Genomic DNA, 16,905 nt, shown 5'->3' with positions numbered 1-16,905 from the left:
AGTAGATGAAGATGTTATCAACAACATTAGGTCCAAGTTTGGCTTTTGAATTAATTACTATGGAACTGTCTAGTTTGGTTTTGTTTTGTTTGAAGAAGATTGTGCTGTAAACTGGTGTTCTTGTTATATCAATCTGTTTCCACTTTCTAGGCCTTTCACTTCTACATATTGTGATACAAGAGTAATGCTATTTGTACCTCTTATAATGATGGCATCTGTTACAGCTTATTAGACAATTGCAGCAGCATTACTAATACCCATGCATATATATATATATAATATATTGGAATGGTATATATGATAATTCTATTTACCCCAATAATGCTGGCCTAACTTTAAATAAATAAAATACCTTGACACCATGTGGTCAAAAAGAAAAAATACCTTCACACCATTTAATGACAAAATTTGATAAACAAATTTAGTGAAAATTAGTACTATTTTCCCCATTGATTCAACTTAAATGTTGATAATTGATATAATAATAGTTACAAGAAGTGAAGAGTATTTGGTATTCTAGTAGGAGGTTATTGCTTAATTTGTTTTTAAGAATTTTCAACAAAGTGATATATCTGAAAAAGCCTCGTAAAAAGAGCGTTTTCCCAAAAATGAAAAGGAAAAAACCCACATACTAGATCGGTAGTTCCCGCCCATACCCCCTTTCTTCACTCACAGTGACAGTGTCACACATGGACTCGGCGGCAGAGGATGAGCGACCCGCTCACGTCAAAGACTTGGCGGCCTTTCTCATACGCCACCACTCCGACCAGCTTCGCTCCATCGCTCTCTCCCTTGACCCCAAGCTTCATTACCCTCTCTACGCCAAGTACATCATCACCCATCAAACCCATATCACTTTCTTTTTCATTTTTAATGCTTTGTATTTTTCACTCTCTCATTCTTTAGCTATATTTCTTCATCTCTCGCTTTTTATCTTAGTTTTGCAGAGCTTTTGGACGACGATCCTCCGCTCGCGCACCTCGTCTTCTCTCAACCCACTGAGTACTTGCGCCTTTTCGACGAGGCGGCTGTTTGGGCTCATGTATGTATGCAAATTTTGTGTATAATTATACTCATTACCTTAATTTGTTGAACACAACTTGTTGAAATGATGAATTTTGATGTGGGTATGTGTTGTATTGTGTGTAGAAAGTCATATTGGGGGATTTGACAGGTTCCCATAAAGGGATAAAGAAGGAATTCATTCATGTTCGTATTGATATTGGCGGTTCACCACTTGAATGCCCTGGTTTGCTTCTATTTAAGCTGTTTAAAAATTATTTGGAGCCATTTCTTTCAACTGGGTATTCTTAAATTTGTTATAAATTGTTGGTTGATTTGTGTATTTGGGTGTGCAAGCAGAGACTTTTCCGAGCATTGGACGCGTGAGAGTGAAGCATCGTGGGATTCTTCTCACCCTCAAAGGGACGGTAATTCGGTCTGGAGCAATCAAGATGTATGAAGGGGAGAGGAAGTATATGTGCCAGAAATGCAAGCACGAGTGAGTTTTTTCTCCCCAACTTTTACTCACATTCTGTGTTTTTGGAAAGAAAGAAAGATCTGCATGCATGTATAAAATGCGCTTGCTTATGAAATATTTTGTTCATAAACTTCGTGTGTGGTACTAAATCTTGGCTACCATCTGTGGCATCCTTCATACTCAATAGTTGTTTAAAAAAAGACTTTTGAGCACAAAGACCTTGGGCCTCAATAAGCTGGCTCAACACTATTGTACTGTAGTTTACAGTAAGATGGTCTAGAATATAAAATTCTGCTGCTGATCAATGATGTTTCATAAATAATTTCAGAATGAAATATAGTATTAACTATGACTATTATATATATACACACACATATAAAATAGAATTGTTCTCAGGAGCACTGTGGATATGTCCGCTATTCGAATGACAGTGCTTTCCGTTTGAACAGTGGCTAGATGCTGTGACGATCGATTGGAAAATGAGAATTTGCACTGGCAGAAGCTTCCTTGCTTCGCTCTGCAGTTCCCCCCCACCCCCCCCCCCCCCCCCTTTTGATCCTGTTCCTGACAGGTTAAATACTTTAGGGTGTAGAATCGTCTTTCAGAGAGTAGATTTTAGGTTTTAACCGGTGCTGGTCGCTTGGTGCAACAAAATTTTACACTGCCGAGTGATCGATGACGCCCGCTGATCAATGGGCGTTGATGAATCCGTATGCATTTAACTATTCTAGAGACGCACTGAGTTATATAAAACACATATGCATATCTGTATTATGCCAGTTTATATTGGAATAAATTCCTATTTATTTTGAGTTAACTTTGTCTTCAGATTCCTGGTTTATCCTGAGCTGGAATCGAGAAACTCTGTGAAACTACCATCATATTGCCCTTCTCAGGTTATTATCGACTCCAGTTCAGATTTCCTAACAATATTATTTGCTACTTTTTATTTGGAAAATCCGAAGACTACATTGAAAATGAGGTCATGTGGGCACGTAAAACATTAAAAATTCACCTAGATCTCTTTATTAATAGGAAAATAGTCATCTAGATCTTTCATTGGGTTATTTTTAGAAATCTTGTAGCTTGCAATCACACTTAGGGTTTGGCGCAAGTGTTACAGGGTGGGGATTGATTGGGGTAGATCTTGGGTTTAAATCATGCCAAGTAAGAAGAGAAAATAGCACTTTAATTTTTAAGAGTGACATAATTCAATCGCCCATTATGTTTGGATTAGCATTTACAAGTTGAATGAGAAGACTTGCATTTTATTTCACTTACAGTTTGCATCTTTTAAGAGTCATGTCTCTCTGATATAAGTATGTTTTCGGAGGTTGGTGTCTGATCTGATTTGTCCAATGACAGAGGTCTAAACCCTGTGAAGGCACAAAGTTCAGCCATTTAGAAGGTTCTATAACATGCCATGATTACCAGGAAATCAAAATCCAGGAGAGTACACATGTCTTGGGTGTTGGGGCCATTCCTCGCTCAATCCCTGTCATTCTAAAGGACGATCTTGTTGATATCGTTAAAGCTGGAGGTACTAAATTCTGGGAATCTCTGGTTTCTTATTTTCTTTAAATTTATCTCCCTCTATTACTGGTTTCAGTTTGACAGGGAAACTTCATTTCAGCTTAAAACCGTCCAGTTTAATTAATTTTAAAAAGTAATTAAACACTTTTGGATAGTGGAAACATCTACTTGATTTAAAGTTTTCTTTCTGGTTAAACCTTTTAAGATAGCCATATATTTCCGTGCCTTTTAAAGTAATAAATTAATGTTCAATTGTGATTTACTTAAAATAAGTTATGGAAACTTAGCATTTGAAAAGGTTGCTGCATGTTGAAGGAAATTCTTAAAATTTTGTACTAGAGAACCAAAAGGAAAAAAGTGTGCTATTTCAAAAATCATGGATCATAAGATGGCTAATAAACAAGCCATTTTAGAAAATCAATTACAGTACAAACCATAAATCCTCACAGTTGTAAGGTAAGGTGAATTTTTTTAATAATTATTATTATCCTCTAGAAGAGTTTTGGACATAGGTGGACAAATATCCTTAAGCTTCTTATATGCCAAATAACAAAAAAAGTGTTTTATAGATCATAGATATCTGTTCGCTCCAACTAGGAAACTCTGGTTGGTTGCTTAGCAACTTGAGCCCTACCAAACTGATTCAGTCAAACAAAAGTTTCTATAATTTCTAGATCGCTTCTCTTTGAAATTGTAATTAGGGGCAGCATTAGAGGGTCCCCCTGGATTCTGTGCAGACTTCTACAAAGATAGCATAAACTTCATCCTTACAGTAACCTTAAGACCTATTGCTATTAATAATGCTTCCCTTACAACAGTTTGGACCAAGTCGTTGGAAAATGTGGTCGTTTATTATGTTAATTTGTGCCTGCATCTTTTCCTTGTGCGTTAGTTTTTAGTATCTATTCTCAATTATCATTCTTGGTTCTTCTGTTATAGATGCATAAATGCATATTTTTTTTTTCCTGTTATAATTGTCAATGCAGATGACATAATTGTTACTGGGATATTAACTGCAAAGTGGTCTCCAGACTTAAAAGATGTGCGCTGTGACCTGGATCCTGTGTTAGTTTCTAATTATGTTAGGTAAATTTAATAGTTCTTTTTAGTGAATTTATATCATTAATGGATTTATGTACTCTATTCTCTATGTAATATTTTGTTTGATAATACTATATGGAATATTTGTTTATCTTCCTTTATCATCAAGGTCGTACAAGGCTTAATATTGTGTTCTGCGTTTGTATAATTGAAATGGAATCAATAACTTATTGATCAATGCTTGGTACTGATTCTATTGGATTACAGTTCCATCCTTCCCAAAAAGAAAAAATGACACATTCATATAACTCAAATTTTGGATTGTGAAATTTAAGTATACCTTATCTGCCTTGGCAGCTTAACTCTGTTGTATATGCTAGTGAAAGTAGTTGATTGCTTGAAAGTATAAGCAAGTGGAAGCAGAAACACTTCGTATTGTTTCTACTTCCCTTAGATTTCACATTTTTATATTTGATTTTCTTAAAGAAATTTATTCCTTTCATATTTAGGAGAACTAATGAGCTGAAGTCAGAAATTGATATACCAGATGATGTTATTATAAAATTCAAGCAATTCTGGTCAGACTTCAAAGATACACCTTTGAAAGGTAAAATAAATTATTGATTCACAAATATCTATTTATGAAATGGTGTTATTGTGACCTTGTCTTTGTTATGGCTGTAGCATTAAAGAATAAATAGAATATTAATTTTAATTTTCTTTTTTTGTGGAGTCATGTCATTATGTTGTGAGCTTGAGCATCTTTTTTTCCAACTTCTATTTTTTTATTCTTTTGAGAATTATACAGGGAGAAATGCCATTCTACGAGGTCTTTGCCCACAAGTCTTTGGACTCTTTACCGTAAAGCTTGCAGGTATATAGACATTCACACATCATGTCTCATTTTATTTACTAATATGTCTGAAATTATAATTTTTTTTTTAAGAATATGTCTTAAATTATAAATGTATTAGTTTAGAGGATTTGGTGGTGTGACCAAAAAAATTAACTGGTGTGTCTCTGTTTTGTTTGTCTTTTCCCTTTTCCTCCCAGATTTCAATTTCTGATCCGTTTATTTTTAGGTTTTCCCTTTTTAAAATTATGCTCACATTTTCTTTGTTCAAATTAGTTGCATTAACACTTATTGGAGGTGTACAACATGTTGATGCTTCTGGGACAAAGGTTCGAGGAGAGTCTCATTTGCTTTTGGTTGGTGATCCAGGTTACTTTTTAATATTTCTTTGTCACTTTAGAGGCTTTAATACCTGAATGATGACTTTTTAAAAAGGTCCAAGTCAACTGAACTTCATGCTGTGCTTCAATTACAAAATTACTTTCACTTATCCATTTTTATAGTGCAACTTTGAATTCCGTATTGAATTGTGTGCGTATTCTTCATAAGGTCTAAAGTTGAGGTTATATAAAGAGGGTTTGCTGTACTGCAAACCTGTAAGTTGATGGATAATTTAATTTAGGATGGAATTTTGCTATACCAGTTAAAAAAAGTGCATGTGATGTTGGGTAACATAAGGTGGGTGTTACGGCTGTTGCCTATGATTATTTTGGACCTTAGATGACTGAAATTATATTAAGAGTTTTCTTATCTGGATGTCCGTAACTTGGTTAAAACCCAGACCTTAGTTTTAACCTGTTAGATTCATCCAACACTTGATACTCTTTCACCTTAACAAATAATGACTGAAAACTGTTAAGAATCACATTTTACAGGCTTTACATCTTCTCCGTTCTTACACTTTCTGTATCTTTGAGAAGGATGCAATAAATATTCGGTTCGAAATAAAATAATAATTTTTTAGAAAGAGACAATTTTATTAAGAGTTGTTCTCTTATCCAGATGTCTGTAACTTGGTTAAAACCCAGACCTTAGTTTTAACCTGTTAGATGCATCCAACACTTGATAGTCCTTCACCTTAACAAATAATGACTGGTTAAGAATCACATTTTACAGGCTTTACATCTTCTCCGTTCTTACACTTTCTGTATCTTTGAGAAGGATGCAATAAATATTCAGCTCAAAATAAAATAACTTTTCTTAGAAAGAGACAATTTTATTGCTAATAAACAATAAAACTACACAGTACAAAAACAGTGGACAAGAAGTCCACTAAAGCCAAAAAAAAAAAAAAAAAACAAGAAGCTTATCTAATCAGACGAATCTTATACATAAAGGACTCTTAATTTGTAAGTTATAATCAGGGCGTCTCTTTTTCCTAACATGGCATATAACTCTATATTGGAGTTTGGATACCCTAAAGAATGTAAGAAGACTCTTTAAAGCTTCAGTCCTAACGTTGCTTTACTACCAAAAATATAAGTTTTTGCATTTATTGACTTATCTATGTACGATGCTAATACGTTTGCCAGTTTACTTGCCATATATACCTGGTTAGTTTTTCCCTTATAAGCCATCTTGTCCCTATGCCAATTTGTCTCTTATTTGGTTTTTTCAATAGAATATTCTCTTAATGAGCTTTAGTAGACTCTAAAAAGAAGACAATGCTGGAAGGTGAGTAAATATAAAGCAATGCATTTGAAGGGCTGAAGCATGTCTTCTTACTTGGTACTTGGGTTAGGATTTAAACGTCTACGTGTTAGGTTGACCACGTATTGATACAACTATGTTTTAACTTAAAAGCATGTTTCACCTTCACACCTAGGCGCATGAGTAGATAGTCTCATGATCAAGCATTTGCTACTTATTTTTTACATCTAAACTAAACAAATTTATAGTGTATTTTCTTTCACATTACAAAGAAATCGCTCTTTAGTTGACTATATTTTTAACTTAAAATCGGCTTAATCTCTCATGATTACTGGCTTCAATAGATCTTAATCATAATACACACACAACTGCACAAGCAAGCATGTCAAAGCAGTGAAACACACACCGAAACACATACCCCACTAAAGTCCTATCCAGTTACAGAGATATTTCTGGATCTTGATGAGCCTTTAGACTGAAATAGAATCATGGACTATATGTAACCATTACTAGCTAAAACTCTCAGGTACTGGAAAATCTCAGTTCTTGAAGTTTGCTGCAAAGTTGAGCAACCGATCTGTTATTACAACTGGATTAGGAAGCACAAGCGCTGGATTAACTGTCACTGCAGTCAAGGATGGAGGTAAGTTTTCATAACTGCATCTGAATCATTAAGTTGGAGCTCTGGCAATGTTTTGATTAAGGTTGTCCTTCCATTGATTGCTTCCTCGCTATTTTCATTTATGTTGACATTATGTATTAGGTGATTTTCATCCTTCTGTGAGACTTGTTTGGAAATAAATTGGATAGAAAGCATTATGCACGGCATGAAAGAGATGTATGCATATCACATTGAACAGAGTTTCTCTTGTGCAGTGTGAGGAGTTGTGCTTGAGGCATGTGGTCCTGAGTACTTGATATTCCAACACGACTGTTCATGAGTCTAACTTCCCTTGTTCAAGCCTATAATATTAATATAGTTTCTTTTGGAAACATTCATACGGCTGACATAGGTCAAAAGATATAGTAGATACACCAAAATATCATTATTTATTCTTTAAGAATGAATTTTATAGAGATTAGCCACCACATGCCGCTTCTATGTTTATCTTCCCTTCTATGTTTGTCACTTTAATGATTTGGATGTATTTTCATTTATGTTTATCTAGGTATTTATCAAGACAATTTTAGTATTATCTTAGGGTTAGCTTTTATGATTATCACGTAGTTATGGCCTCTATAAATTGGGACATTGCAATTCATTTTGTTTAGACTTGATTATTGAATTATAAACTTCTGATTTTTCTTCCCAAATACTTCCCGCCTATTATTCCAAGGTCTTCATCTGTTTCTTCTTCCTCCCTCCTCGTTTCTCTCCTCTCCTAGATGTAGTGAATTAACACCCTTTCCCATGACCTTTTCTTTGATGTATTCTAGGATTAGACAATTAGCAAACACACACAATAACAGCAACAATAAAGCAGTAAAGAACACCAAGATTTGTTCTCGAGGTTCAGCGAACTTTGCCTACGTCCCCGTGTGACCCTTAGAGAATCACAGCTGCACCATGTATAGAATAAGATTACAAGAACTTATTGAAACCCTATACTACCCAACTTGCAGCCGCTCTCTTCTCTCTTGCACAAATAGCTCTCTTGTGTTTTTCCTCTTGAAAAACCCCTCCCTTGAAGTCACTCACCCTTGAGTCTCCCTTTGAGTTTCTTCCCTAGAAGTATCTAGCTATTCTTAATTTCTATGAGACTTGCAGCAGTCTATTTATAGAGCATAGGCTTACCACTTACAATATGGATTCCTAATCCTAATAGAATTAGGTAATCTACCTATTAGCTAATTCTATTCCCTTGTACATAAGGAAACCCTTTAGAACTCCTTCCCACACTAGGAAAGTCTTGCGCAAGTCCTCTTTGTCTTCCAAAATCGTACCCCACTAGGAAACCCAAAATCTGCCCCAAAACTTGACTCTTTGACTTCGGGCGACCGGTCAGCCATTCCTAGAAACTCCGATGAGTCAAAATTACAACACTAGATTTCTCTGCCAAACCTCAGTTAGTTCTACATCAGAATTACTATAAAAAAAAATAATGAAAATGATAAAAAAGTTGCTGTTTGACCAAAAATAAAAAAAGACAAAAAGAGTTTCTGTAGTAAATTATTTGGGCTAAAACTTTGTGTAATGCATCAAATTTTAATGGAGAGCGATTAGTTTATGAAACGTGAAAGAATATTGTTGAAGAGCCAATTTGGTTTTATGCCGGGATAATTAGCCAAGCAAGTTGTTTTTACCCTTGATCGAAGATGGTAAAGCTTAGAAATAGAGAGAGGGAGTGAGTGAGAATAGACTTACCCATGTATATATTGACTTGTAAGGCACATATGTTAACTTACATCATTCATTTGAGAAGCATTATTTGACCCCTATGTACTATTTTGCACACTTTTTTTTTTTTTTTTTTTTGGGTTCAGAATTAGTGTAAATGTGTAAACTATGTTGATGGCATATGTAGGGGAATGGATGTTGGAAGCTGGAGCACTTGTTTTGGCAGATGGAGGGCTTTGTTGCATAGACGAATTTGATAGGTTTGTCCTTTGATGGCTTAATGGAACATTTGTTTCTAGTTCTTTTCATCAAGAATTTTAATTGGTATGTACATGATTTTTATGTTTTGACCTTATGATACGATGATTGTTTTTTTCTCATTAATACTTCATTGTCCATAATTTTATCTCTATCCTCACCATCTTTATGGCTAGTGGGCATGATAGACAAGCATGTATAATGAATCATATAGAACAAGGTGACTATACTTTTTCAATATTCAAATGTGTGTGTGTGTACTTTTGCGGGGAAACTCAAAGAAAATATGAGGAATTGAATTGTAGGTGAACTATTTGCTTGTATTTAGTTGGCACAAAGTAGCATGTCATTGCCATTCTTGTGTTTGTGCGTGTACTTTTGCTGCTAAACCCGAAAAAATATGAGGAGATTTTGTTAAAAAAAAGAAAAAAGAAAAAGAAAAAATGAGGGAAAGGAAGTTTTAATTGCTCTGCTTGAGTATTCAGCTTTTGTTCCCTTTCATTCAGCATTTCCAAAATCCAGACATAGTCCCAGACAATTGTATAATATAAACTTTAAAACTTTAGTGGTTGGTTCCAATTCCTTGCTTCTTGGCGTATAATATCAAGCTACTTTTACTTTGACAGCATGAGAGAACATGATAGGGCAACCATACATGAAGCAATGGAGCAGCAGACTATAAGTGTTGCCAAGGTACCATCTTTTGATTATGTTTTATAAATTGTTTATTGAAAGTATGTGGTCTCAAGGGAGATTTGAAGCTGTGTAAGGTGCATTTAGCATGTTAAATAACTCAAAATCTGGCTGAACTTAGAGTGTTTACAATAAACTTTCGCCAAGGTCAGCAATGTAGACATGCAGACTTGGGTTAAGCATAAGGTTCCTCTTAGGAAATAGTTATAGTACCTAGACTTGCTCACCAAAGAAAAAAAAAGATTACCTAGATTTAGATCTGGGTAAGCTTCAGTAGACCTATCCCTTCTGAGGGTCTTCACTCTTAATGTAGACTTGGTTAAGCATAAGGTTGGCCTTGGTTTGGTACAAGTTGTGCTGCCATGTGGGGCAATGAAGTAAGAAATTTCACTTTGTTACTCTCAGGTCATCACAATGAGCTTGTTTCTCTCTATTTTTTATCCTGTTCCGTTTTACTCTTGCTCTTGAATCTTCTGCAAGTTTTCAAATATTAAAAACCAGAACAAAGACCTTGTATGCTTGAATTCCTACTAACAACATGCACACTATTAAAGATGATCTCTATTTGGCGGACACTTTACTCCTCAGTGGCACCTATTTCCTTTATTTTATCAACAAGTAGATATCCGATAAATAATTCAGTAAAAGAGTGTAAGAACATTTAGGATGCAATTATTTCAAATTGCCACAATAGATGTTATATGGACTACAGAAATTGGATTGCCCCTACTGTTTCCATTATTTTATTTATATATGATATGGTGCTTCAATTTCTATCCTTGTGTATAGAGCTATTTTTTTTCCCCTTCTACCCTCTAAACTACACGTTTGTATATTTTCTTCTGTTTGTTCAAAGCAGACTACTGATCTTTTTTTTTTCCTCTCTCTCTCTCTCTCCTAGGCTGGTCTTGTGACAACTCTCAGTACTAAAACAATTGTTTTTGGTGCAACAAATCCCAAGGGACAGTACGATCCTGATCAATGTAATACTCTTTTTTGTTGTTGTTCTGATCAATCTATCACTTACATTCAGATGATTTTGTTAGTTGGATTTATTTTTCTAGATTATGGTTACTTGACTAAGCAAGTTGTTTGACTGTATAGTGATGGCTATAACTTTCTATTTCTTGAATCACTTGCTTAGGGTATATGTGACAGTAATAATTACTGGTATTCTTAAATTTTAGCTTGTCAAAAGCGTATTTCTTCCAAATTATCAGTCACTCACCTGAACCTAAATTTATATTCTCTGGTTTTCATCTTTCTTACCTGCTGTAGCTCTGTCTGTCAATACGGCACTCTCCGGTCCCTTATTGAGCAGATTTGATATAGTCCTTGTACTATTGGATACAAAGAATCCTGAATGGGATGGGGTCGTGTCATCTCACATTCTTTTTGAGGTAATCTGCTCTTAAGATCATGTAAATCGCACCCTGTTGTCTCATGCAGCCATTTGGATAAAACTAATCATGACTTATTCTTTCCTTTTTAATAAACAATTTGCAGGGAGAACTAGACAAAGACAACCATGATGAAGATTTGGCCAGCATCTGGCCATTTCCTATGCTGCGTAGGTAAACTGTTTTCCTTCGTTAAAGAGAGCTCTTTTTTTTTTTTTGGATCTATGAAGAGCTTAATTTAAAACCCCGATTTGTGTTTTCTTTTCGGTAATGCTTGTTAAAGTTCTATTTTCTTGTTTGTTATTCACAAAAAGTTGCAAGTAGCAACTTCTCAGAAGGTACACATACCAACCAAATACTAAAGCTATACATGTTTGTAAGATCAGAGATCATGAGAACTTAAAAAACTTCTTTTAGTTTTTGTGTTGCTGGTGAGGAGGGGGTTGTGGATGGAGGGAACCCAAAAGCCACATGGCTGACATCACCATGTGTTGCTCCTGGAAGTTGTAAGGTATTGGTCCTCTTCTTCCGCTTTACAACTGGAACCTTATAATTCACCTGATGGAAAAATGGGATTTGAGAGCTAGTGGATCCCTATTAATCTGCGAACCAAATCTTCCAAGTTAGGTCAATCATCCCTATAATATCTAAGTCTGAAAGCATGGATTCCTTAAGGTGCAATACTGAACAAGAAAAATCCCCTTAATGACCTATAATGAGTTAATTTATGTGTAAAATAATGAGAATAGCTTGAAGAAGGATTGGACCTTTAAGTAAATGTTAGGATGTGACCAACACAACTCCTTGAGCTGAGGTTGCTACCAGATCATCAAAATAAGTAAAAAAATATGAAAATAAATAATAGAACAAACATATATGGAATTAGAAAAAAGTTACTTAAATACAATTCATTAAAATATTAATTTGAAGTATGCATGCTAAATAAATAATCACATACAATGTGCTCACTCAAGAACTAGTGGATTAAACTTTCTGGAGGACCAAACTAAGCCACGTTTTCTTTGGTGGGCATTAACTCAGAAGAGTAAGGTTAAGATGCTGGCTGATTCTTTGGGTTGTGTGGAGTGGTCTTGGCCAATGAGATACTTGGGTCTGCCATTGGGAGGTAAACCTAGAGCTGTGAATTTCTGGAGTACGGTAATGGAGAAGGTGGAGAAAAGATTACAAAGTTGGAAAAATGCCTTTTTATTTTGGGGTGGGAGATTGACATTAAATCAAGTAGTGCTGTGAACTATACCGACCTATTACTTATCCCTTTTTCAGATCCCTTGTGGAGGCTAATAAGTTGGAAAAATTGAGGGATTTCTTGTGGGGAGTTAAGGAGGGAAAGAAAGACCATCTAATTAAATGGGTTTGGGTGTCTCAAATTCAATCTAAAGAGAAAGGGGGTGGGGGTCTGGGAATTGGTAATTGATAATTTAAGGGTAAGAAACAGAGCTCTTCTGGGTAAATGGCTTTGGAGACTTCCTTTGGAAGAAGGGGCTAGGGGTGGGTGTCGGGCGGGTGGGTCGGGTGGGAGCCCAAACCATCTCCGACTAAACGTCTCGGGACTAAACGGCTCGGATCTCAGTCGGGGACGGGTCGGAAAATGGGTTGGCCAAGAAGGTGGCTTGCCTGAGAAATGGTGGCTGATGGAGGTGGTTCTTGTGCTGCAATGGTGGACGATGGTGGACGGTGACAGAAATGGAGGTGGTTGGTGGCGGAAATAGAGGTGGACGGTGACGGAAATGGAGGTGGTTGCAGACTTGCAGGCGTGAGAAGATGGTGGCTACTGGCTTGCCTGAGAAGATGGTGGCTGGAAGCTTGGCGGGCGGGTCCGCTTCGACGGTCGGTGGAAGGGGGCGGGCCAACACCAGCCAGTTAGTGATCGGACGGGTCGGCTTGCAGCTTGGCGGGCCGGGTTCAGACGGGTTGATGCCCAGTCCTTGAAGGGGCTTTGTGGCATTCTGTGATAAAAGTATGGTTTGTCTATTGATGGATAGGATGCAAGAGTAGCTGAGAGAGGATTGAATAGAAGCACATGGAAGGATATTTCTCAAGAATTTGTACCCTTCATAAACTGCTGCATTTTCGCTGTGGGGAATGGGGAGAGGTCCTTGGAATCTCTGTTTCCCAGGTTGTACTTGTTGTCCAGATTTCACAATGTTCATATTTCAAGATTGGTGGATTATTCATGTTTCCATATTCTTGGGATCTCGGGGTTAGAAGAAATCTGAATGAGTTGGAAATTGGGGAGCTGTCAGTGTTGTTGCTGGTGCTGTGTGCATTTGTATCTAAATAGAGTCGATGCAAGAAAATGGAAATTAAATTCCTCAGGGGAGTCTTGTGCAATTCTTATGACAGATTTTTGAGAGATAATGTAGGCACCATTTCAATCCAACCTACAGGCGGATTTAGAAATCAAAAGCCCCATGAAAGGGGAAGGTTCTAGGTTGGATTGTAGTACACGGGAGAGCTAATACCTATGATTTTATCCAAATGAGACGCCGAATTGGTGTATATTTTGTAAAAGGAGGGGGGAAAGTAATGATCATGTGTTTCTTTTCTGTCCTATTACTCTAAAGTTGTGGCAGAGATTATTTTTGTAGGTTGGGGCTAGTTGGGTGATTCCTAAGGATTGCTTTCTTTGCCTAGTAAACAGCAGAATGTTGGGTAAAGGAAAGAAAGCTAAAGTCTTATGGGGGGGACGTATGAAGTTAGCAATCTTTGGGTTTTATGGTTGGAAAGAAATCGAGAATCTTTGAACATTATAAGGGAGTAGCAGTAGAGGTGCTTCGGGAGAGTCAGATTTTGCGCAGCTCTTTGGGCTTCGGTCACAGCAGAATTTAAGGACCTTTCTTTCTCTGCTATTTATCTACATTGGAGGGCTAGTGTGTTAATTTTAGTTAGGATGCTTGTATTGTTTCGTTGTAATAGTGTTTTGTAGCTCAGCAGATACGTTTAGGTGGATTTCTTGTCCACTATTTGTATCTATTCTTTTTTCTGCTTAATAAATTTGTGTTTCTTAAATTAAAAAAAGAAATAGAAAAAAACACTTGCTAGAAGAAATTGACCTTAATACTGTGGGCAGTTAAGTGCAACCCTCAGAGTTGCATCACATTCTACAATTCTGTGTTTGAGATAGCATGAGATCCAATGTTTTGAGGAAATCTTGCAGATATATTCACTTTGTAAAAGGGTACTTCAGACCAGTACTTACGAAGGAGGCTGAGATAGTTATATCGAGCTATTATCAACTCCAAAGAAGATCAGCAACTGACAATGCAGGTTCCACCAAAATAAATTTCCTTTGTCAAATCTAGACATATTTGTTCTATCCATTTAATTGTACCTTTCTTTTTTGTGATTCAGCAAGGACAACTGTGCGCATGCTTGAAAGTTTGATACGCCTAGCTCAAGGTATATTTTCCTCTTTATTGAGCAAATATCTTAAGTAAATGTCCCGTTTCACTCCCTAAGATATTGACTCTGCCAATATTGCAGCACATGCAAGACTGATGTTCAGAAATGAGGTCACCAGGTTAGATGCCATTACAGCCATTTTATGCATTGAATCATCCATGACTACCTCGGCCATCGTAGACAGTGTTGGAAATGCTCTGCATTCAAATTTCACTGAGAACCCTGATCTGGAATGTATCCTTGCCAGCTATTTGTGCATGTATTTCTTTTCTGTTAAGTTCTGTCCTTGCATATTCATTTATACATGCATGTTTTACTGTTAAGGAGCACAATTATTTATTGCATTTCCTACAAATAGCACTTAATAGATTGTGGTGCGTATCACTTGAGAGTTGAGATAGATATCCAGTCCCTCTTTGTTGTGAAGAGCACTTTCACTGTCTTCACCTTTGATTCCTATCAGTCTAGTGTGTTCGCGAAACAAAGTCAGTGTTCTTTTCCTCCTGTTGCTTCATCTGAAAATAGATCTATTTCATGAAAGTAATTTTTTAGGCCAATTTTGTAAAGCATGAATCTGGCCTCCAGTGCAAATTATTTTTCCAAATTGGCTGAGTGTTAAAAAAGAGTCTAAAGAGGGAGGGTTTTGAAGATCTTTATTGGTTTGGAACTATGCTATAATGCTATCAAAATCAAGTCGGGAATCTGCTATATACTAGAATCGGTTGTTCCAAATCAAGCTGAGCTTTAAAAGATAAGAGAGAGCTTAGATTGTCTTTATATGCTTTTTGCAGTAGAATCATATAGTTGGATTTTGTGTGCACTACTAGAGAGTTTTTCAGAAAATTATAATAATGAAATTTTTTGATTAATTAATTTATGTACTTAAGAGTTTCAGCATGCAGAATTTTTTTTTTCCCCCCCTAAAGATTGGTATTCATCTCTTGACTACACATTCAATAGATGCCAAGCAAGAAAGACTTATCCTTGAAAAGCTCAGATCATTTGACGAGTTCCCTGACAGAAATAACATGCAGTAATTTTGCAGATGAGATGTATGGAAAGCCTCGTGTACATAATTTTACATTTTGTATGCTTTTCTACCTGTGAAATTAATTATGCTCTTGTAAGAGTATTTTGCAGATGAGATGTATGGAAAGCCTTGTGTACAGATGACAATTTTACATTTTGTATACTTTTCTACCCATGAAATTAATTATGCTCTTTTAAGAGTATTATACTGTTTTGCCCATCATTCATACATGTTGATGTACATTGAATGGTCAGTACATTATGAAGGCACATTCTAAATGTACATTCATTAATTCTTTGCATTATGATGTACAATCTGGATGTTCTGTAGATTCATGGTGCATTAATAACTATCAACGCATTATGATTGTGCATTTAATGTATATTCGGACTGAACTGTCGTTTGAAAAGAAAAAGAAAATGAAAAAAGAATGTACATTCGGACTGTACATTCATAAAGGATGTGTTTTGTAATGATTCATTATCTGTACTTCTGTACTTGGAGAGTTGCATCATACATTGTTGGCTTATAGTTTCCACGTTGAAGGAAAATTAATTTCATTTGAAAAGGCCGTACACACCCCCATCCACAACCTCCTCAAACACCCCCATTCACAACCTCCACAAACTCCCAAATCTCTTGTTTCTTTCAAGTACTCTTTATTAGCTTACATTACAAAGTCTTGTTGATAACAATTGCCATATGAATGCCAAAACCTCCAACTCCTCTCTGACAAACTTTCTCATTTAATCTATCCAATCTAGTCTTATGCATAAAACTATGCCTCAGTAGTTGTATTATATCATTTGGGTTTAGGATTTAGGATTTTATGTGCAGAATAACTTCTAAACTGACTAAAGATTGTGAAGAAGGTGAATTCACCTGCTAAGAAATATGTTGATTAAAGGTAAAATGATCTTTGTACTATAACAACAATAACGTTAGGGATTCCAAATTTATATCTCAAATTTGGATCTCAAATTATGTGTCATTACTCATGTCAATATTTTACTTGTTCTAAAATAAATAATACTTAAGGTGGATAATGTATAAATTAATAAAATACTAACGTGACTGCTGAATGACTTTCTCGAATTTTGGTTCAATATATTTTTTTCAAATTTATCGTTGTCTCGAAATGTGAGAAACCCGGCTTTGATAAAGGTTGTATAAAGAGGTCAGTAAAAGTCTTGCGAGTGTCTTTGC

The 16,905-nt window shown here is 35.9% G+C and overlaps 1 protein-coding gene across 5 annotated transcripts; it reads left to right on the top strand.

The window, feature by feature from the left end:
- Nucleotides 1–646: 646 nt before the first annotated feature.
- MCM9 (minichromosome maintenance 9) lies at nt 647–15,909 on the top strand. 5 transcript variants are annotated; one of them, XM_086254262.1, is made up of 20 exons: nt 647–826; nt 940–1,042; nt 1,150–1,249; nt 1,363–1,501; nt 2,310–2,376; nt 2,846–3,020; nt 4,000–4,099; nt 4,564–4,661; nt 4,863–4,928; nt 5,184–5,276; nt 7,084–7,200; nt 9,083–9,155; nt 9,780–9,846; nt 10,748–10,829; nt 11,125–11,246; nt 11,353–11,420; nt 14,425–14,534; nt 14,619–14,666; nt 14,751–14,787; nt 15,630–15,909. In XM_086254262.1, the coding sequence occupies exons 1-20, from the start codon at nt 690–692 to the stop codon at nt 15,655–15,657; spliced, it is 1,830 nt and encodes a 609-aa protein (XP_086110388.1). In that variant the 5' UTR covers nt 647–689; the 3' UTR covers nt 15,658–15,909. The 5 variants fall into 5 exon arrangements, with proteins under 5 accessions (XP_086110388.1, XP_086110386.1, XP_086110387.1 ...); XM_086254260.1 differs by having other exon boundaries at nt 14,751–14,903; XM_086254261.1 differs by having other exon boundaries at nt 14,751–14,903; nt 15,464–15,909.
- Nucleotides 15,910–16,905: the final 996 nt, after the last annotated feature.

Source organism: Dryas octopetala, chromosome 8 (assembly GCF_963921425.1).
Source record: "Dryas octopetala chromosome 8, drDryOcto1.1, whole genome shotgun sequence".
NCBI classification, from domain to species: domain Eukaryota; kingdom Viridiplantae; phylum Streptophyta; class Magnoliopsida; order Rosales; family Rosaceae; genus Dryas; species Dryas octopetala.
This window is presented reverse-complemented; position numbering and strand designations above follow the sequence as displayed.